The sequence below is a fragment of the Corvus moneduloides genome, chromosome 8 (assembly GCF_009650955.1).
Source record: "Corvus moneduloides isolate bCorMon1 chromosome 8, bCorMon1.pri, whole genome shotgun sequence".
Taxonomy (NCBI): domain Eukaryota; kingdom Metazoa; phylum Chordata; class Aves; order Passeriformes; family Corvidae; genus Corvus; species Corvus moneduloides.
In genome coordinates, this window is record NC_045483.1 from 33,291,711 (window position 1) to 33,315,306 (window position 23,596).

At 48.7% G+C, this 23,596-nt stretch overlaps 1 protein-coding gene across 18 annotated transcripts in view; it reads right to left on the reverse strand.

Annotated features, from left to right (window-relative positions):
* Positions 1 to 23,596, reverse strand: part of CDH23 (cadherin related 23) — a 183,203-nt gene that overhangs the window by 102,049 nt on the left and 57,558 nt on the right. For all 18 annotated transcript variants that reach the window (XM_032116144.1, XM_032116145.1, XM_032116136.1 and 15 more), the window contains 2 exons: positions 4,251 to 4,445; positions 800 to 928 (listed from right to left, as the gene is read on the reverse strand). In XM_032116144.1, the coding sequence (XP_031972035.1) occupies positions 800 to 928; positions 4,251 to 4,445 (324 nt within the window). The remainder of the gene's footprint in view (positions 1 to 799; positions 929 to 4,250; positions 4,446 to 23,596) is intronic.

Genomic DNA, 23,596 nt, shown 5'->3' on the forward strand with positions numbered 1-23,596 from the left:
GCACTCTCCATGTCAGGGCTTTGCTTCAAAGTGAATAAAAAGGCATAAACTGAAGCACACAGGAGTTCCCTCTTTCTCTGAACTGAGCCACCAGGCGTTTGGGACCCAGAGCACCAGAGAACTTATGGGATGCACATGTGGTGTGGATGCCCACCATGCCATGATTTCAAGGCAGAAGGTTTTTCCTTCCACACACAAAAATGTTTCCCTGTAGACAAAGTGATGGGATGCACAGCTGTGGATGCTGCAGAGAAGGGCTGGTGCTTGGATTAAAATCCTTGGTGGGAGCAGAGCAAACAGCTCCCAAAGCCCAAGCTGCCCTCCACACTCCCTGGCATCTGTGGGAGAAAAAAACCCTCATCCCTGCTGTATTTAGAGACGGGGAGACATTTTTCCACAAACAGCGAGTTTGCTGACAAACTGAGTTTCAGAAGAACTAAAATGATTGGATCAATTTGGCAAAACCTGGGGGAAAAGACTCAAAGTGCTGAAATGGCTGATGATTCTGGCATTTTCAAAACTGCCTCATTTCAGGAACATTTAGATTTTTCCTTCAAGTTCTCTATTGGAAATGGCATGCAGATAGACCATGCGGAGGAGACAGGGTGACTGTCTGCTCAGAATAACACAAAGCCTTTGTAGAACTTAAGAAAAAACACTCAGGGAAGTATTTTATTTGGGGTCCAGGCTTCCCGAACCCCCATGCTTAGGCTGTCTATTTGAAAAAGGGGCTGAATATTTTGGATCTGGCTGGAAATGTGCTGTTTCAGAAGGAAACCTCAGGAAGCACAGCCCTTACCGGAGGTGAGTTCTCATAGATGTTTGTGCTGTAGGGCAGGTTGATGAAGATGGGGTCCATGTCCTGCACGTCTGTGATGGTGATTGCCAGGTTGGCCAGAGTAGACAGCGGCTTGTTTTTATCTTGGTCCTTGAAAAAACAAGGAGCAGGGAGGGGAGAGAAAGGATTTCTATCAGAAAAACAGAGTTATTCAGCAGTGTTAAGTCTCTTGCGGTTGTAGCTGGGGCAGGATTTCTGAATAGTGGAGGTAATCATCTCTTTTTCAAGCTACCTGCTGGAATTATTGTCCACTGCACCTCCCTCTAAGCTGAAATACAATATGCATTTCATTGCAGCATAAGCCCTTTCAAATGAAGCAAACACCAATTTAGTTTTCACCACAATTTGAGTGAAAATGCAGCAATGCTGTTCAACATCTACTTCAAAATGCAAATTCCTTCCTAATGCAGACACAGCCTAAGGTACCTCTGCATGGTCAGACCCAGGGGTGGGTGCCAGCAGCCTCTCTCATACCCACAGTGCTGATGCCTGAACACAGTTTGGGCTCCATCACCTGAAGGGGAGGCTCTGGGAGACCTCAAAGCCCTTTCCAGTGCCTAAAGGGGCTCCAAGACAGCTGGAGAGGGACTTGGGACAAGGGCATGGAGGGACAGGACAAGGGGAATGGCTTTAAATGGAAAGAAGGCAGGGCTAGATTAGGTATTAGGAAGGAATTCTTGGCTCTGAGGGTGGCAAGACCCTGGCACAAGTTGCCCAGAGAAGCTGTGGCTGCCCCTGGATCCCTGGAAGTGTCCAAGGCCAGGTGGGGCTTGGAGCAACCTGGGATAGTGGGAGGGTGTCCCTGCCCATGGCAGGGGGATGGACTAAATATCTTTAAATATCCCTTCCCACCTGAACCACTCCATGATTCTATGATCACCTCCCTTTCACTCCATCACATCCCACCAGGACAGAGCCTTGGGCTCTTTTCTAAGCATGACCCTTCTCCAGCAGCCAAAGCCACAGCAGTAGGCACTGCCACCAGCTTCTCCTGGCAGTGCCCTGCTGCCACTGGTTTTCTTGCTGAAGCCTTATCCTGTGGGTGCTCAAAAGTGACCCCAACACTCAACGCCCTTTGCCAAGGGCAGGAGTAAAGAGAGCACACGGAGGGAAGGGAATCAATGTCTCCTTACCCCCAATCAGGCACTGTGCTGGAAGGTGACCATTAGAGGTTACCACACACTCCTCCAAAGCAGCTTTGAGCAGAGGTAAAGACTGATTGCCAGAAGATTAATGTTAATTTAAACTGTATTCCACAACACAGCTTGTACATTATCCTCTTAACCTGCAGGGCTCTGTGTTTATGGCCTGGGTGGATGCTTATTCTGACTCTGCTGTTAGTGCCATCAGGTTGAAGTCCTCTGTTTCTTCAGATAATGTTCATTCCTCTCCCCTTCACCTCTTAAATTTTGTTTAAGCCATCACAGATAGTACTGAAAAATCAAGAGCGCTTCCAGTTTCCTCACTGGACTGTCTCTCCTGCTGTTCTTTCCAGCCTCTTTCTGTGCTTGCTGCCTTCAGCCCTGGGATGGAACGACTCCTGCCTGGCACCTGTGCACTTCAGCAATCCCTGCAGCCACCCATCACCCCATTTCCCACCCAGGACCATGCAAACTCTTCATCAGGCAGGCAGAAAATCGGCATTTGCTCTTCCAGCTCCTGCTACACTGGTGCAACTCTCATCCTTATTTCCTGGCACAACTTTGCCCTGGGGTTTCTCATCACTTTTCTTCTAGGAATTACTAGCACTGACTGAGCCAAGGAGGTATTCCCACAACTGCCATCCAGCCCAGTTCAGAGACAACATTTAAGTCCTTGGATTCCCTAAGCTGGAAATTACCAGATGCCAGGGGTGTATCGAGCAAGTAACAGGGTGACCAGAGAAGTTGTGGCTGCCCCTGGATCCCTGGAAGTGTTCAAGGCCAGACTGCACAGGCCTTGGAGCAACCTGGGATAGTGGAAGGTGTGCCTGCCTGTGGCAGGGGGTTGGGATGAGCTGGGCTTTACAGTCCCTTCCAACCCCAACCATTCTGGGATTCTGTGAAGTACCAGATATGCCCCCATGTTATCTTTTCTGGGATACAGGGCCAGATGGAGCTGGGTGGACCACATTGACACCCTTGCATCCTTGAGGAAATCAGAATCCTGGAAGAAAGTTACATTTCCATCAGGAACTCTGTTTGGTCCCACATTTTCCAACCTGCTAGACAGTTCAATAACACATCCCAGGAAAGCGTGTCAGCGACAGACACTGGCAAGGAAGCAAACAACAGAGTTGTTAATACTCTTCCCACTGGAGTATTAAAAATAAAATGAGGTATGTTTAAAAAAAAAAAAAAAAAAACCACCAAGTTTCTGGGGAAAATTCCACAGCCTGGAACATGCAGGGCTTGGGCTGAAAGGTTGTGGTGTTTGCCCTGCAGTCTGTGAGTGCCCGGGCTTGGTGCTGTGAAGAGCGAAGCACAGCCCTCTGCGTCCTCCTGACATTTGTGGTTCTGCATCAAGACAATGATCTTGATTAAATCACATGCTTCAAGAGTTCTAGCCAGCTGCCTGGAGGGGGCAGAGAGGGTTCCTCCCCCTCCTGAGCATGGGGTTGGTCAGATGTATTGTAGGGCTGAATCTCACCTTCCTCTGTTTCGTCTGAGGTGGGGAAGAAGCCACCATCCAGAGCTCCTGCCTGTATGGTCCTCCACATTCTCCAGCTCTCTCTAGACTGAACACCAGGGACTGAACACCCATTCATATGGGGCATGAATTTGCCATGGTGGACACATCTCCCAAGGGTCTCCTCCCAGTGTGATGGCATTGACTGTAATTAAGACCTTGGTTTCTCCTCTGTCCACCAAAACTTTAACTCTTGGTGTCTGAACTTAATACAGGTGAGTCCACTTGTAATAAACCACAATGTATAAGGAATGAGTCTGGAGGATCCAATATACCAAAGACATTCTTTACTTGGGGGGTGGTGAGACACTGGCACAGGTTGCCCAGGAAAGTTGTGGATGTAGTTCCATCTCTGGAAGTGTTCCAGGCCAGGCTGGATGGGGCTTGGGGCAATCTGGTCTAGTGGAAGGTGCCCCTGCCCATGATAGGGGGTTGGAATGGGATGGTCTTTAAGTTGCTGAACCCAAACCATTCTGTGATTCTCTGAATGGTCTGTATGCCCTGTACTGGGTTTCATCACCCAGGAGCTGGTCCCCTTCCTGCACAAGCTCCTGACACATATGAGATGCTGTTGGAGAGGTGCAGCTGTTCTCCACAGCAACTTGAAACCACCCAGAGACTGCATTGCTGTAATACCTCATTAAGCAGAAAATGCTGGATGTGCCCAAGAAGATTTGCCAGAGCAGGGCAATGAAATAAACCCCAGACAACACCTCCAGCCTGCAGCTGCCAGGGTAAGACTCACCGTGGCGTTCACCTGGAGCTGGTAGGCCTGAGTGACTTCATAGTCCAGCTCCCGGATCACTGTCACGATGCCACGGCCGCTGTCAATAGCAAAGAAGTTGGAAGGGGGCTGGAAGGAGTAAAGCACGCTGCCTCCTGCCCCCTGGTCTGGGTCTGTGGCGTTCACAATGAAAATCGGAGTGCCCACGGGGGTATTCTAGAGATAAAAAATAAATATCAGTAACATTGTGCACTATTTTCACATCAAACATGCACCAGCAATTTCATTTGCCCACCACGAGTGATATCCAGAGACCCAGCAACTTCAGTCCTGTATTTCCAGGACACTTTTAAGTTACACAGCTGTATTCTTTATCATAGCAGTGCAGGGCCTATAATAGTTGTTACACACTTATAATAATAGTTACACAGCTGTGGCCAAGACGGCACTCTATCACAAACCCTTACTTTCCCAGACATCCCAACTCTCCAGAAAAATTGCTCTCTTTCCTGAAACTTGTTTTCTGCCCAAAGGCGCTTTTATTTTTGACGCTGATTCCTTAACTGTTTTCACCACAAAGTATTAAATATAGGAGAGCTTTAAAAAAATAAGGGGAAAAAGAAAAAAAAGCATTAAATGCAACACAGAACTTAACGTAAAAGTCAAAGTTGTAGTTTCCACAGCAACTACAACCTGGCCCGATTAACGCAGGCATGAACAGTTCCATCGTCATAAATCTGGAACTAATCTACATGCATAAAATATGCAGCTGAGTGCACAAAATCAGCAATGGCAAGTGCAGTTTGGCACTTCTTATTGTTTAACTTCACAGCGGGGAGAACAATTATCCATTTTTGGTGGAACAGCTGCATGTTCCTATGCAAATCTTAAAATGCATATTCTTGTCTCTCCCTAAAGGCACAAGCACAGACTGCCAGCAAAAAGGCTCTGCCGGGGCTCCAGGTACACATGGATCACGACACCTTGGGAATGTCCCTCTGCCTGTGACAGGATCAAAAGGGCTGACAAAGAGCTAAACCTCGAAAGGGGACACAGCAAAGGTCAGAAGTGGGTTATGGCCAGCTGGGATAATACAGATTATTCCTGCAAACCTCTCCCCAAGTCTCTGCATTTTATTGTTAACTCCTTTCATATTAATTCTTCACCCTCAGCTTACAGAGAAGTGTCGTGAAGCGCTGAGAAGATGGAAAGGAGGCTTGAGGAGAGGCAGAGCTTAGAAGATGGGATACTGCTTCCAAGAAAACTGAGAAACAAACTGAGCCATTTTCAGGTTTTTTGGGAACCACAGGGCTTGCAGGGAACCAAAAGCTGTCCTAGTCAACACTTCCACTAGAAAATACAGGAAAACAGGGCTCCACACTAGGAGATCTTATTTAACCAGCTTAATACCGGGTGATGGCACCAGCAAAGAACCAAAGCATCTGCATGTCCTCTGTCAAAGCTCAGGCCAGCAGAAATTTGCCCTCAAGGCAGCTGGCAGTATTTTGTACAACAGAGCAGGGAACCCAGGGCACACTCTGCAACTCACACTGATGAATCCAGGCTCAGGACACTCATACCACACACATCTCTCCTGCCCCCTGCCCTTGTATCCAGACATGTGGCATTGCAGGGACACTGACACCCAAGCTCACCTCAGACTCCAGCAAAATTCCGCTTCCCTTACATCAGTGTCACTTCTGCCAAGGTGTGAGAGGTTGCAGCTCCCACTTAGGTTTTTAATTTCCTTTCTTTTTTTTCCCTCCTCTAAATCAAACTGCTCTAGAAAGCCTCGCAGGGCATGGCCTGAGGATTATTTTTTAAAGGGCCTTCAAGTTTTGGTGATCAGCAGTCACAAAAGCATAAAAGATATAGCTGGAAGGACCTCAGAAGAGAAACCTGTCCCCGTGCTCCACCTAAATCATTCCCATCCTGAAAGCCTTCTAGCAATGGAGACACCACATCCTCCCCAGCCCATCTGTCCCAGAATTTTGCTGCCCTTTGCCTTACAGCTCCTCATTTTCTGCAAGTCTTAGCCCAGCCCTGCCCTGCTGACGTGTAAACCCTTGACTTTGTGCCACGCACTCAGCACCTTAATCCTGGCTAGGGCATTTAAACTGCTCAGGAACCAGGATTTTGTCAGCTGGGGGGTTGCACTGGGTGAAGAGACCTTCATGGGGGCCTGTGGTGGGTGTTTGCTTTCTGAGCACTCCTAAAACACCTTTTCAGACAGGACTAGAGCAGCTCCCCAGTCCGTCTTTTGGGCTACCTGCCTCCCCCAAGCCATCACCACTGGGAGCAGCTCCAGAGCATCCCACAGCCCTTCTCTTGCTGCTGCCAGGGCACTGCTTCCACCACCTCACTCCACCTGCTCCAACAACTCAAGTTCCTTCCCAGAGCCACCGGGTACCAATGTCACAACACAGAGCATCACAAATTAACTATTCATAGGGAGAGGCAGAGCAAGAGTAGATTTGGGGTTGCACTGAAGGGTCTGGGCGATATTGCACTGGGAATAATAATATTCATAAGGATAAAGCTGGCCTTGATGAATATGTTTTCTCTTCTTTTTAAGTACCCCTAGCCACTGCTCTTAACATGCAAATCCGCTCTGGTCACCCGTGATTACGGGGCTGCTCTCAGCTGGCTGTGAAAGAGGAGGGCTTGAATTCCCCCGCATTGTACTCCATACAATAGCCCCAAAGCAGGCTTTGAAGGGAGTTCATCTCCTTGTCCTTCCAAAGGAGAAGCTGCCTGGAGGGGACACGGAGGTCACCAGCTTTGGTGCTGTCAGCTCCAGCCCCTGCAGACACCACTGGGTGACTTCCATGGCTTTATCCCTGTTTTACAGCTTCGCTCACCAGCTCCCTTCCTTGGCCAGGACAGCAAGAGCCATACAAGCAGGGGATCAGTTCTGGACAAAGATCTGGCCCTGGGAATCAGTCATGGACATCAACACCAAAGCATCTGAGGGGCTGTGAGCGACCCCAGGGCCAGATCACAAGCGTGGGCGCACGAGCAAAGCACAGCCTGAGTGAATTTAGGAGGGGAGCAGAAGGGCTTTCAGGCAGCAGGAAGAGTGTTACAGGAAGCAGAACAGCACGGATGCAGAGAGGGAAATCTCTGATACTGCCCAAAATGCACAGGTCAGCGTGAATATTTCACTACAAAACACATGTCCTTATTCCCAACAGCGCACAGGTGAGAGGATGCAGACCCATATGGAGTGCTCTGGGTAATGCATCTTTTTTTCCACAGCTCAAATTCAAGCAAAAAAAGAGAAAATCCCCCCGAACCAGCAAAACCAGCTGTGGGGTGCCAACAACCCGTGTCAACAGTCCTCCAGGGAAAAAGGTCTCATCAGTGCTTGTGCCCAGGAAGGCACAGTCAGGACTCAGAGGAATTTTCAGGCCATCTGCCTTAAAAAGCATAAAAAGTATGTCTTTAAAAGCTTCTTGCCATTTTTGGGTCAAATAGCCTCAAGATATTCCTCAGTAGGAAGCTGACGTCTTTATTTCCCAAAAGCTGCGGCCCATCATCTGAACAAAGAAGCAAAACATCTGGATAAACAGAAGAGCCTGGGGCTTGTGTTTGATGGTAAACACCGAGCAGAGGACACAACCCAGGGAGATACCTTTGGAAAGCCCCGTGCTGGACCGTGTTTCTGCCTTTTCAGCATTTGACCATTTATAGGACTCTTCTGCATATCCCTCATGGCTTTTCTTCATTAACAAAGACTAATTGTGGTTATGCTTATCTCACCAACAGGCAAAAATAACAAATCCTCTCTTTTTTTATCCAGGCAGACAACAGCCTACAGGTGCTCATGGCAAACAGGTGAGCTTTCTACACGAGTCGCCAAATTCCGTCATCTTTTAAAGCTTTCTGCTCTCTGCAGCAGCCTGTGATGGAGGCTTCATTCACTACAGAAAAAAGAACTGGTGACAAAACTGTGTCATGTCATTAAATCTTTGTTACGACGCCAGCAGATGTGAGATTAAAAATAAACATGCAGACAGATGCTGCCTGTTGGGGGGGAGGAGGAGGGCAAACAGGATGGGACCTGCTCCCGACCTGTCTCCAGCACCCCATCCTTCATCTGGCAGCTCAGCAGGAGCAGCTCCAGGAATTAAGGAGCTCTGGGATGCCTCTGGAGTAGTGAGGCCATTTGTGCCTCCCTTAATTTGCAATAAATGAGTAAGAAAAGTTCAAACTGTTAAAAAAAAAAAGTATTGGAAGAAGCTGGGGATGGTCCAAAAGAAATACTGAACAGTAATGCAAGAGCCCCTAACTCTAATCATAAGGAGACTGCTCTGTTCCAGTGGATCCCCAGCAGCAAGGATATGTTTGTGTTAAAATAAGGACTGAGCAACCCTAAAATCCCTGTTCAAACATGGAAGGATGCTGCTGCACAAGGGGGAGGCAGAGGAGAGACCAAGACCTTGCTTCTCTCTGAGCAGCACAGAGGTGAGTGATCACAAATAATCACAGGATCCCAGAATGAGTCAGACCGCAGTGGGTGTTCTGATCTCACCTTCCTGCTCTAGCAGGGACATCCCAGAGTATGTGGCACAGGATTGTGTCCCGGGGGTTCTGGGATATCCCCAGAGAGGGAGATTCCACAGCCTCTCTGGACAATCTGTTCCAGTGCTCAGTGACCGCATAAGAAAGAAGTTCTTTCTCATGTTCAGGTGGAACTCCCTGTGCCTGAATTTTTCCCTGTTGCCTCTTGCCCCATTGCTGGGCCCCACAGCTCTACCCTCTTGATATCCTCCCAGGAAGTTGTGTTTCCATCCCAAAGATGTCATAGGATGGCCCAAGCACAGCCCACCACAACAAACAGCTCCCCTGGGCTGTCACCTCCCATGTGACCTCAGCATGAATTACCAGACACAGATGTGCCCCATTAATCCTGACAGCTGGGACACCAAAGCCTTATGCAACATTCTCTGCAAGGGGGCAGTTAAGGCTGAAGAAGAGGTTACTAAAAAGGGACTTCTAAAAATATTTACACCTCACTCTCTGGCCACACCAGTAGTCTTTAATATCTTATTATGAATCCTGCTATAATATGCATTAGTAATAAAATTTTGGGTGGATGCTGCTCCAATGCAACGTGGCAACACAAGGTAGATGACAATGCAGAGGAGATGCCCTCTCTGGGGTCACAATGTGAGCAACCTGGGATAGTGGAGATTGTCCCTACCCATAGCACAGGGTTGGAACTAGATGCCTTTAAGGTCCCTTCCAACCCAAACCATTCCACGATGTGTCCTGCCAGGCAGGTTACATGGCTGCAGCTGAACATGAGGGACACCTGAAAAATGTCAGAGCACCACCTCCTCTTGTCTGCCACCAAATGTTCCCCTCAAGCTGTGCCAGGGGAAGTTCAGATTGAATAGCAGGAAAATTTTTTCATAGAACAGTGTCATGGTTTGACACTGGCCTAACGCCAGGCACCCATGAAAGCTGCTCGCTCACCCTCCCCTGCCACAGCTGGGCAGAGGAGAGAAAAATTAATGAAGGGTTCATGAGTTGAGATAAGGACCAGAAGAAAACACTCCAAGGGCACAACAGGCTCAACTTAGAGGTACAAAGTGAATTTATTACTAACAAAATCAAAGGAGGATAACAAGAAGTAAAATAAGTCCTTAAAAACACGGCCTGTAGAGGAATCTCAGCTCTGGTGCCTGGAGCACCTCCACCCCCCTCCTTCTTCACTGACCTTGGTGTCTCCATGTTGTTTCCCTCACATATTCCCACCTTCTCCTCTTCTCTAGCTGGAATTAAAACTGTGCCCACTACCTTTGTTGTGATTTCTTCTTAAATCTGTTATCACAGAGGTGTTACCAACCTCTCTAACTGGCCCAGCTTTGGCCAGCAGCGTGTCCATCTTCAGAGCCATCAGGGATTGGTTCTGCCAGACAGGGTGGAAGTTTCCAGCAGCTTCCCACAGAAGCCACCTCTGTGGCCACCCCACTACCAAAAACCAGGCCATGAAAAACGAACAATAAAGGATTGTCAGCACTGGCTCAGGCTGCCCAAGGAAGTGGTGGAGTCACTGCCCCTGGAGAGATTTCAGATGTGTGACTGTAGCACTTTGGGACATTGCTGTGTAACCTGGCAGTGCTAGGTTAGGGGTTCAAGGTGATGATCTTAGAGGTCCTTTCCAACCCAAAATGATTCTTGTGAACAGGCTCTCCTTTCACATAGGGCTAACAGAAAAAGGCTGAAGAAAACCCAGCTCCACCCCCTTTTCTTGAGGTCCATGGCACCTGCTCCCACAGCATTAAGTCCCTCTGACTGTGAGACCACTCACCCTGCTCAGGGAGCAGATTTTCTCGGTCCCTTTGAGAGTTTCCCACCACAGCAAAACCATTTCACGGGCCACAGGCCACCAACACCCCAGACATATTTTGATCCATCAGTCTTGTCCAACTGGCCTGACACCAGGAGCCCTGTGGGCAAAGGGCTGAGAGGGGGAATATGGAGCGCTGAGTTTTTTACAGCAGGGTCAGAGTCTGAGAGAAGCAAAGGTGGGAGATGAAGCAGAGGAGATCTGGGAGTTCATTTTCCAGATACTCCCTTCAATGCATCCACTTTTCCAACACACAGAGTGAGCAGCTGGTGGCTCTGAGCTGGTGGCTGGGGTTAAACCACAACAACCTTCTGACAAGAAGGCTGGGCACCCAAAATGTCTATTTTGGTTTATTTGGGGCTGGTCCCTCCATGCCAGCTCCCCCTCTCCAGTGGCTGGCCATGTAGAGGACCTCCATCTGACCTCCCAGGGCAAAGTCACCCGGCAGAAGCTGGTGGGGATGATTAGGATGCCGATGCATGCTGTAGCCATGCAAATAATGTGGAAAAACAGCAGGCAATCTGGCCGAGCAGCTGTCGGAAGGTCGGTGAGATGAGGCGACACAAACGGACTGGGGGGCACATGGCACCGGGCACGAGGGCTCAAGCAGCAGGCAGCTCTGATCTCCTCACTGAAACAGCCTCGCCAGCCCCGTTCCTGCTTCCCCCTCTTCCCGCTCCACGCTGCCCCTGCATCAAGGCGGGAGCCGACCGCTCCCATCAGGAGATGCTTCGCTGCTCCGTGCTCCTGTTACAACTCAGGTCAACCTATTACTCTTAAATAATTCCCTGCTGCTGTTCCTGGCAGCTCTTTTCCCTCTCCCTGCCTCTGCACCATGCAGTGGGGCGGATGAAAGGAGCTTCGCACTCTGCTAAAAGCTGGCTCAACATCCCTGTGCTCCAGGCAAAGACACTCCTGCTGATCCCAAATCATTGCAGCTGGGAAGGAGGGCTCAGTGCCTCTTGCTGAAGGCAGGGCATCTCAGGGTGCTGTGGAACAGAGCTGACATGGATTCCAAGTATTCTCCTAATACAGCTGGGACTCTGTCTCCCTCATCCTGGGCTGCTTTGGACAGATTTAAGTCACCTATTCCTGCCCAGGACTTGTTTGCTGCAGGAAATAACTGCAGAAGCAGAGTCACAGCAAATGCCAGACCCTCTTCCAGCCCCTGCCAAGAGGAAAAAACCAGCCCCATGTGTTGGTTTCTGTCCCCATGCTCCATCCTGGGAGTGATCCGGCTGCCAGACTGGGTCCCTCATATGCCAGCTCCGAACGCTCACATGGATGTGCACAGACTTCCAATTCCTGTGTTCTTAATTGCACTTTTAATTACATTTATTAATTGCATTACTGCTCGTCCGAGCCAGGCAATTTCCAATTTCAAAGTTTGATTTTAAAACCTGGTAATTTCCCTTTTTAAATTTTTTTTTTTTTTGGTGGAAATCCACCCCACCTTTCAATCAGCTCTCATTAATATGTACCTCTTGTTGCTATCTCTATTAAGTGACCTCCCTCATTATTGGGTGACACTGGCAAACGGCCACCGCAGAGCTATAATTCAATTGAGGGGCTTTTGAAAACACCATAAACACAGCTGGAATGGATACTTTATAGGAGCTGGAGAGGAATTAGCTACTTGATAACCACACTGAGAGCTGAGAGCACTTGTTCACAGCAGACACGGCTGGGCCCAACGTATGGTGCTGGAGGAAGGGACATCACAACCACCCAGCCCACAGGGGAACTTGCCATGCTGGGAGGACAATGGCACTCAGCAGGCAGAGGACAAACAGCCACACAGAGCAGAGGACGCTCTGGTACCCCATGGGATAAACCAACTTGCTTTTTCCAGCCCAGAGATCCCCCGTTTCCCGCCAAAGATAACCCTGTCCTCACCAACACGGCTGATGCATAGCACAGCATCCCCAAGAGCTGGGGCTCCTGGTGGCACCAGTAACTTCTGCAGCACGGGTCTTGAGGGGAAAGCCCAGGAGAGGTGGATGGAAGAAATCAGGGAATCCTAAAATGGTTAGGGAGTTGGGTAGGGAGGGACCTTAGAGATCATCCAGTTCAAACTAGCAAAAGCCAGCAGCTTCCCGCTGCTCTGGGAGGGGGCAGAAGAAAAGGGTGGTGACGCAAACACCACTTCACTAACTCAGCATCCACAGCCAAATTTCATCACAAAAGCCACATTTCTCTCCCGTTCCCCAGCGCCAGCCTTCAAGGAGCAGGAAGGGGCAAGGCAAGGGCTGGGAGGCAGTCTGTGCTTCCCTCCTCGGCTGCTGGTAGGTCAGCCCCAGTTTTGGAGACAGCAGATGGGAAGCCAAGATGGTCTAACGAGACATTTGAAAGTCAGACACAAGTGCCAAGAATGTGAAAACCTGTCAGTCAGAGAGCCCCTGGCTCCAGCAGCACCGCATCTCTCCTGCTGGTGTGATTCTCCTGCTGGAAAAGGGCGTTTGGAGCAATCTCCCCCTCTGCAAGGACATCCACGGCAGATGGCCTGGCACCCCTTTGGCTCTCATCTTCCTGGAGATAGTGGGCACAGATCAGGTGGATCCAGGTGGCCACAATCAAGGTCTGCACTCCTCCAGTGGCTGCTTTTGTTTAGGGAAGCAAAGGCAGTCCTGACCTGCAGAATCCAGTGGGGTTTTCCACCATCCCTTCCCTCAATATCAAAATTCAGTAGCAAAGTCAAACCACCAGAGATTTACTTCTACCAGGCAGCATCCATTGTGGGGTGAGACAAGAAATCCATTTTCCAATTCCTGCTTGGGGGTGATGCCATAAACCGGATGGATCCTATTTTTTAATATCCCTTTTTTTTTTTTTCCCAGTTGCCACTAACTTTCACTTTCTGGCACCCCATGGCATCTGGTGATGCTCTGGATGGCAAATGACTTCCATTAAGGCAGAGCGTTCACACAATGCATTACAAATGAAACCCTAATGACAGGACACCGGCAGTACCGCTCCCACTTGATATTAATTGGGTGCCACTTTCTTTTAATGGTACATTAATTAATGTGGGATATCAACAGAAGTCCACGACACCCCCATTAATACAAATGAATTCATTATCATCGGTGTTACTATAAGAAATGACAAATAAATCTGTAACAGTGGGACACTTCAAATAATAGCCACGAATCATTAGGTATTGTCTTCATTTATACAATGTACTGCAAATATACACATGAAATCTATGGATGCTTATCTAGCCACATGTCCCTCTCCATGCCTCTTCCTGAGCCACCTTGGAGGGCAACCAAGCTGGCCAAGGAGAACTGGGACTTGCTTTGTCACCTCACTGCCTTCTTGCTATCTCCTCTTATCCCAGCACTTCTCACTATCCCCTTCTCTTGAATCTTCAAAAGACCCTCTGATCTAGCACATGTAATCCTGGAAGGAGGATCACCTTTCCTGCCTCCATCTCTTGCACTCCCATTTTAGCCAGGCAGAAAGAAACCTGCTTGCTTTTCTACCGTATTTATTTATTTTACTGGTTATTTATCCCTGTTCTGTAGAGAAGATAAAAGCACCTTTCCCAGCACAGAGCAGCCCACCTCTGACCATGGGAGGAGTGAGTAACGCGTCCTCAGAAAACTAAGGAAAAATTCCCACAACTCCCTTTGAAATCTGGGATTTGTAAGTCCCAAAGATCCATCAAAAAGAAACTCCTGGAAAAGCCTCTGCAGAAGCCTGAGAGCAGGTACCACCCTCAACACAAGTGAACACAAAATCCATACAGCTGGGCTGATTCAAAAAATACTTCCCTGTCTTCCTGTGGATGGGGAAGGATCGATACAGGTTCAGCTGGGGTCTCCTCATCGGGCTTTGCTCATGCTGAGACAGCAAACTCTGGCAGGAAGCGTTCCTGTCGGAGCCACGGCATGGGCACCACTCTCCTGTGGGAGGTGACACCCCAATTTCCTGTCTCCCACTGCCCCGGGGGTGCTCATGGGCAGAGAGAGCAGCTACCAGCCTGGGACAGTGGAATGTGCAAGGAACAGCCTTTTAAAATGTAATACATGGAGGCTGACTTGCCCTTGAGCCGCAGGAAAACGCAGGCAGGAGCTAGTCTGAGCGAGTTAGATGCATGATAAAGACAGGGAAGCTAGCAATCCAAAGGAGGAACAAATGGGAAGAAAAGCATGATGCTCATCTTTAAACTGAAAGAGGAGAGATTTAGATTAGATGTTAGAAAGAGATTGGTTACTCAGAGTGTGGTGAGGCCTTGGCACAGGGTGCCCAGAGAAGCTGTGGCTGCACCTGGATCCCTGCAAGTGTTCAAGGCCAGGTTGGAGGGGCTTGGAGCAGCCTGGGATAGTGGAAGGGTGTCCCTGCCCATGGCAGGGGGTTGGAATGAGATGGTCTTTAAGGTTCCTTCCTACCCAAACCATTCCATGATTCCTGGTGGTTTTGGGTGTCTTGCATTGCTCTTGGGGATGAGACATTTAGGAAACACGAGAAAAGGAAAAAGTTGTTATTTTTAATGTGATGATGTGTCTAAGCCATGTCCAATATGATTTATTTTGTGGGTCTACTTGAGAAGCTGTGCTTTTCAGAACTGTCATTAGAAATAGGGTGTTTGTGCTGTGATTTAACCGATGAGGGGACAAGCCCTGAGCCTGTCCCTCGCTGATCTGTGCTGTACCCTCTGTACCTCACGCTGTCTCCGCTGCCTGGGCAGCCTGCTGCTTATGCTGTTGCTTGGGGATTTAGAAGCACAGGGAAGGATTTCTTCCTAGTATCTAATCCAAGCCTACTCTCTGTGAGAGTGAAACCAGTCCTCAACAGTCAGACTTTATAACCCTCTCCTCAAACCTGAGCTCCCCTTTAAACTCCCCCCTAACCTTGATTTGGGGAAGGATGGCAGCAAGAACTTCCAGCAACCTTTTTTTTTTTCTGCAATTCCATGCATCTGCCCAAGGTCTCATAAACTCTATGTTGAGGCAAACAAATTTTCCCTTTAATTTCTCCTCATGTTGCCAGAGGAACCAGCCTTTACAATCCAGCCCAAAGAACTGGTCAAGCACACTGAGAAGAAGAGGTGTCAAAGCAATCAACTGGTGACACCAGTTGTGACAAGCAGATTTTAAAAATACCTTGAGTGTTTTATCACAAAAGTGCTCGGCTGGTGTGTTGGGGTTTGTTTCTAAAGGGGCCCCAGCCTCTGAGGGCCTTTGGGAACATCACACGAACTAAGGCAATGGGGTCCTAAAACCCTTCCACAACATCTTCTGCAGGGATAATACACCAGGAAAAGGCTTACAAAGCACTAGCATGGAAAGCACATTCCAGCATGGGATGTCTGTGTTAAAGAACAGGAACAGGGTGGGAAAGGAGGAGAGAGAAAACAACAGAGAAGGAAAAAACCAGCTTCTGTCCTGGTTTTTCTAGAAACAGAGGGACGACTCCCTCCTTCCCTCTCCCAGCTCACCACATCTTCTTGCAACCAGCAGAAGAGATCCCAGCTCTGCCAGCATCCTTGCCAGGTCCAAGGAATTAACATGACTTAAACCCTTGGCATTACCTGAGTGAGGGGAAAAACCCCAAACCCAGACAGACCTAAATCCACATAACCCTGGCAAAGCTTTCCTTGCTGAAACCATTCCCTTTGAGGCACTGTCTTCAGTCACAGCCTTTTCCCAAGTGCTGACATCCCCCTGGCAGGATCAGACCAAGCCTGATCACCTGTGGCTGTGGAGCAGGAGAGAGTCAGGATCATTTGGCAGGGCAGGGAAAAACTAACCCTGCATCCTGCCCCCCCCCCCCCCAGCCCTCCTGCCATGACTCCCGCTCCCCTTCCTGTGCTGATTGGAGAAGCTCATCCTTCTGCTGATTGCAGCTGATGGTCCTGGCTGGGTTTTGCCCTTCCAGACCAGACCCTCAATTATCAAGGGTCTGGTTTTTATAAAAGGCTTGGGTTTTTTACTGTTTTGGTTTTTTTTTCCAGTTCAGCTAGCGAGTTTGTTTTTCGCTTGGGCTCTTTCCTGCACTGTCTGGATGTGCTGATAGATTTTGGGGCTTGCCAGAATCCAGCAAAACCAGGCTCACTGGGTAGTATTAACTTCTAACCCCCGCATAAAAATAGCTGCAATAAAGCAGAGTGAATAATATCAGCTTCACCTAATGTAACTTTGATTAAAAAGTGCTGCGCCCTTCATCACTCCTGGATGGTAACTCCAGAGAAATGTCCTTCCCAAGGGATGGAAAGCCAGGAAGGTCTGGGGAGAGAACTGCCAGTATGACACAGGCACATTCCAGGGTTGTTGCTGAGCCTAACAGGGAAGGTGGAGGGACCAAACTCAGAGGAAAAGTCAACAAAAAAGAGAATAATGGCAGATTCCTGCCCATCCAGGTAGCAAGGCAGCCCACAGACCCTTCCAACTTAAGTCCAGTTGCAGGACCAAAACACTGAGGTCCATGGCACAAAAGCCTCATCCTTTCCTTTCCCTCAGATGCAAAAACCTCCACGTATTTAATTATTCTCCTCTTCACTCCTGGTGCCGACAGACTGTGTCAGGAGCTGTTTTGTTACAGCGTGCAGGAGGAGGCAGAAAAGGTTTTAATTTCACGCCATGCACCAGGCGCTGCAATTTTGGACACTGTTTGTTATCTGACTTCTGGCCCTATCTCTGGTCCCGGCACTCCTCAGGCAGCTGCGGCCAGTTGGCTTTTTAATTTATTCTCTGCTAGAATGGGGATTCTGTTCAAGTGAGAGCCCTCACTGCCCAGGCATGCTGGTTTAATAACAAAATGCCTTCGAGTTTGGAGGTGTGACTTTGTGCCAAATTCAGTGCCACTCCTGGGGGGCTGCAGTTCCTGTGCCACAGCAGACAGGGTTGAAGGAAACCCCACTGCTGCAAATCATCCTTTCCTTCAACTTTTGTTCACCCAGAAAGAAAAAAAAATCACCTAAAATGGGATTAAAACCAATTCCCAAATCTTCTCCTCATCAGATGGGTGAATTGTAACCTCAAATCAAATGATGACCTTCTAGAGAGTGAGAGGAATCATGGAATAGGTTGGGTTGGAAGGGACCTTAAAGCTCATCTCATTCCAACCCTCTGCCATGGGCAGGGACACCTTCCACTATCCCATGCTGCTCCAAGCCCTGTCCAACCAGGCCTTGGACACATCCAGGGATCCAGGGGCAGCCACTGCTTCTCTGGGCACCCTGTGCCAGGGCCTCCCCACCCTCACAGGGAAGAATTCCTTCCCAATACCCCATCTAGCCCTGCCCTATGGCAGTGGGAAGCCATTCCCCCTTGTCATGTCACTCCATGCCCCCGTAAAAAGCTCCTCTCCAGCTCTCTTGGAGCCCCTCTAGGTGCTGGAATCCCCAGCAGAGGATTGAGGATGACTTGGAAAGCAGCTGCCCTCATCTCTCCAGGCTGATCCTTTGCCCAGAAGCCAGGTGAAGAATTTCCTACATTTTTGGCATGTGCATAAAGCAAGGCATAAAGTCACATTTGGAGGCTGGGAAGCCACAGCATCCCTCTTGTGTTGGATGTCCAAAAAACCCCCAAAAACTGGCTGAGCGCCTTTGAGACAATCACACCCCAGGGAAACTCCCCAAAGTTTTTGTTGTGTGAGCCTTCTTCCCAAAGCCTGACCCGTGTCTTTCTTCCAGGGTGGTTTGTCAATACAGAGTTCAGATCTCCAGGAAAGGACTGGGGATGAAAGGAATCAAGAGCAGGTAATTGCTGCATGAAAATGACAGCGCTGCAATTTCCACGGACTAACACAGACTGTGGAATACCAAGAGGCAGCCGACAGTGGAGAATCAATACGTCCCAAGAGGTGGGATTATTAGGGAGAGAAAGGGGCTTGAAAGATCCATAAGTGCCTGATGAGTGACTATTTCCAAACGACTGCTGGCTGAATGAGAATTGCCTTCAGAAGGATGCCGGGCCCATTCCCAGGGTGTGCCTTCAACCTGGGGATGCTTTGGCAGGAATGGCGAAGCCTGGCATCAAAACACGGCTGTGCCATCATCCCCCACCTTCCCGAGCCCCCCTGCTGCAAAAGGGAGCTCTCCGCTTCCCTTGGTGCCCCCTGGAAGCGCCAGGTAACATCCCAACAGGGATTTTAGGGAAAGCCAACTCTGGCATTTTGGCCTCCGCACTGGCATTTCCTTCAGAAAGGCAGGAAAGAGAGGCCACAGGAGAACACATGGGGTTGTAATTCCTCTTACCCAAAGCACCTCTGCAGTCATTAACAAACCACATCTGTCAATTCCCTGCAGTCATGTTCCACCAGCACTTTTAAAATCACAATTTCCATGCTTTGCTCAACTCTTCCACACTGTAGCCACACGTAAGGTCCATCCTACAGAACCACTGACATTCCCCCAAAATGATGAGTGTATCTGTTTTACACCGCTCCACAAAGCCATGAGAAGCCACCAGGACCTCCTCCAGCACTCCCAAGTGATGATGACTTCAGTTCTCAGCCCCAGGAGAGCTGATTACCCACAGCAGCCATCCCATTCCCCAGGGACAACCGAGCATCCGAGCAGCCAAGACAACATCACAGGACAACAACATCACTTTGCTTCTCCCTGATACATCAGGTGTACACCTGCCAAACTATCCTTAGGATCAGTCTCTTGGAAAACACAAATTCAGGCACCTCCAGATGAAGACTGCCCTCTGGACACGAAGAGGGAGCTCATTTTAAACAAGGATGCCTCTGGGCATTCCAGATTTCCACAGGTTTCATGCAACCAGCAAGAACAGGCTGCTGAAAATACAGCCTGGAAGCTGCTTTCAGTGGCTTGGGGGAAATTCATGTTCAGCTTAGTGCTAAGCATGTTTAAATACAAAAGTTCCTCCTGGATGAGAGCAGCCAGGAGGCTTGGGAGTCTCATTTTCCCAAGGGAGAACCAATTGCTCACAGCATATCTGGGTAGGAAAAAGGAGTGAAAACCAGAAGAGCTCTTTCCTCTCTGACTCCTGTGCAGCTCCAGCCTGTGCACAGTTATTTATTTATTTAAAGTCTTCTTTTTTTTTCAAATGTGAAAATATAGATAGGATTTTCTTTTAGGAGGAGAGAGAAGCACAAGCAAGGATGGAGTGCGGAGGAACCTAAAAGAGCAATTTTTGAAATGTCAGCAAGAGTTTGCCCAGGGACAGTTCAGATGAACCATTTCTTTCTCAAAGGAAGGTAAAATGGTGTTACATGCCTTGGTTTGCACCCTTTAGGTCATCAGGTGGACTCCACAGCAGGAAAAAGCACAAGACATGCTCTCCAAAACCTTCATCTTCTATTGATGTTTATTTTCTATTAAGAGTAAGAAGAATGAAAAGCTTTTGTGTTTAACTGGAGGAGTTATTTGCTAGTACTTGGCTCGGGTCAAAAACTAAGGATGTATTACCCTTCTTGGACAGGAGCAGAGATGGAGCTGCACGTGCAGCCCCCAGCTCAGAGAAGCTCTGGCACACCTGGCTCAGCACCAGCAGTGCCACAGCCAGCCCTTGGAGCTCCTCCAGCATCTGGAAGGATGGGGAAGCCCAGGGATAAGGGGCAGAGGAAAGGAAGAGCTGAGAAATGGCGGCAGCAAGGGAAAACTGCTTCCTCTCCGCTCCTGCCATGCTACAGAGCCTTTTGCACTACTAAATCTTGCCTCCTCCAGCATCCCACCCCTGTCTGTGATGGGAAGGTGGGTGTTGTGTCCACATACCTTTGTTGTGACTCTGAAAGCAGAAAAATCAACAAAAGGAGTCATCTAATTGAAAAACCAATTAATGAGACCTGTAAGGAAGCCCAACAGTCCCAGTAAAGCACGAGATAGGAGCTGTTACCAAAATCCTATCCCTCCCCTGACGCCTGGATAAGAGGCAGTGAATAAACGTCCAGCAGCAACAAATGTGGGATATTTCAGGTACTGCCAAGCCCACTACTCACCCATGTCCCCAAGTGCCACATCCACACATCTTGTGAATCCCTTCAGGGATGGCGACTCCAGCACTGCCCTGGGCAGCCTATTCCAGAACCTGACAACCCTTTCAGTGAAGAATTTTTTCCTAATATCCAATCTAGACACCCACTGGAGCAAAACACTGAAGTCAAAGAAAAAGTCACCTGGCTGAGGATAACCCAGAAGCGAGTGCTAAGGCTGCAGCCCAAAGTGCACACACAGCTATAAATAAAAGCTAAAATGAGCACTTTTGATATCTGGATGTGGTTCTTGTTGTCAACACATTCTGTGTACTCAGTTCAAGACTTAAGCAGGAAATTTAAACAAAAGCACCTTGTCAAAGCTGTGGTAAGGAGGAGGATTTTTTTGGAGGTGGGGGAAGAATGAAGCCTGTTAATCACCCATTGCAGCCAACCCCAAGGGGTGAAAGCAGCAACGCCAGCTTGGCACGGGTGCAGTACCCAACCCAAGTGCAGACCTGCTCCCATGCCTCAGCGGTGCCCACCTGCTCTGCCAAAAAAACCCCATTAAAATGCAACAAGCAAAAATAATGTTCCAAGAATGCATCTCCTTCAAAACAGCTGCACCCGGCAAACATTCTGTGGCCTAAGACTCAAACGCTGCTCTTCTTTGCATCCTTCAGGCTCGGCGAAGGATTTGCTGTGTGGGTTTTGTTTTGTTTATTACTTCTAATGACTTTCTCATTATCATTTCGCTGTGAAACATAAATGATGGTTATGGGAGAAATCATATTATTCGGATGGCTTTATTAAATTAGAGAGCAAATCTGTGTATATTTCTAGCTCAGGATAAATGTTTGAACTTTGAGAGGCCAAAATTCATTTTCAGACAAAGCCATTTTTGGAAGCTTTGGAATCAGCGGTTAAATTTGCCCTCAGCTGCAAGAGAGATGTATGGGGGTATTTCTCAATTTAATCCCGCCTAGTGATTTAACCAAATCCCTGCTTCTAGTTCTGCTTATGAGAAACCCGAGACTTGTGGAACATAATGGGGAAATAAAGGGAAAATAGCACTGAAAGGAAATACAATAAAATAATAAAATCATCCTAGCTCCATGCCCCCATTCCCCTAGTCCTCACAGAGGGACTTCAACCATCTCACACATTTTCTGTGAATAAAATCACTGTCTTCACACCTTCACAACAAGAACAAGTACTTATTCCTACAGGTACTACTATAACTGAGAACACCAGCACAGCTCAACCAGGAATAGTAACATCAGCGAGCAGACCTTCCGTGCAGGTGGAAAACTGTGCCAAACATGGGACACCTGCAAGGATTAGGGATGTGCCACTTAAAATATACAAGGAGAGGTCTGGCACCTTCTCTGCATCAGGTTTCTGCAGGACCCAACTTTTGGTGACAGCAGCAGACAAGCAAGCATGACACAGACACACAGGATGAGAAAGCTGTTGCTGAACAGGCAGAAGTTTCCGTTTCCTCCTCTTTTCCATCCCTTCCTCCCAGTTCAAGGAAGGGAATAGAAGCCAAATGCATTTTCCATGCAACAAATCAAAGCCCGCTCCCCCACCGCCCCCAGCCTTTTAGAACCAATACCTGACACTGGAATAAACCTGTTAAAAAGAATAAATTCCCCCAAGCACACCCAAAAGGAGAAAGCAATAGAAAATCAAGCCTGATAAAAGATGTATTAAATGAAAGCACTTTCAGTGTGCCAACTCAAAATGTATGGCCCACAACAAGCTTGGTGAGAGAAATCCCTGCTGGAAAAACACAGTAAGGAAGAGTGGAGGGAAAATATTTGGTGTCCTCCACCATTAGGGCAGAGAATATACAACCTACAAGGAATAGGCTCTGAAGCACTGGGACAGGTCTGTAGTCTACAGGATCCCAAAGACAGGGGGTCTTTGGGGACAGGCCTGACCATTTTGTGGGCGCACAGGATTGGAAGGGACACAGCAGGAATATGCCAAGCTGGAAACAAGCAAGATCTACTCTGCTAATGATTCGGCAATCAGTATCAAAGGAACTTGGGGGAAAAACAGGGAAAGGAGCAGTTTTTGAAGCAGGGACGCTCCATGGAATTGGGCATGAGCAGCTGGTACTCACAGCCTCTGGAGGATGGAAATCAGGAGTCAGTGCTGCCTCTCCACTGCCCAGAATGAAACACACCTGGCCATCCCTCCTGCACCTCGACAAGCTGCAGCTGAGCAGAAATGCTGCTGGGGCACCCCAGCAGTCCTGGACGTGCCTAACCCTCCCTGCCCTGGTGGCACATGGTGGGTGGGCAGCAGGAGCAGCTCCCTCAACTCCAGAGCCAAGGGATTCCCACCCGTTGCCCAAGGAAAAAGGAGAGGAAAAAGCAGATGTCTAAGTAAACTGAAATAAATGAACTTTAGATGTGAGAAGAATGAGTTAATTAAAACCTTGTCTCAGACTGTCTGGGAGCTCCAGGCAACCACCACGTGTCAGCACTACCGCTTCCTCTCCAAGGACTCCCACTGGATCACTAAAATCCCCCAAAACACTCAAGAGCATGTTTCTCTTCCTTCCCTGTAAGTGAGGTCCTTTGGTCCTTGCAGGCAGATTTATTTCCATGAAAGCCATGCGGCTCCTCTCTTTCCTTCCTGCTCCTCCTCCTCACCCCCTGCCAGGGCGCCTGGCAGCTCTCTGGGTTTCTGACACCAACCAGTCCCACTAAGGCCATGACACCACCTGTGCCTACAAATGGGAGGAAAATCCTTGTGAATCTTCCCCACAGCCCTGATGCAGAAGGACCTAAACCAGGAGACCTCTCTGCATCAAGGCTGACACCCACCAGCCCACTTCCTGGCATCTCCCATCCTCCTGGATGGAGAGGGGAGAGCTCACATTCCCGAGCTTACACAAAAACACTGGTTGTGACAAGCGCTTACCTTCCCCACAAATGCTTTAAGACAACTCTTGAGCTGAGACTGAAGGGAGGCAAAAAACCCTGCAATCCCATCAGCTCTGACAACCCTTTTTAACTCTGTACATGTCTGGTTGTGTCGTATTTCTAAACCCACAGCCAGGCAGATGTTTCAGACGCTCAGATGGAAGCCATGGATATGTCTGGAA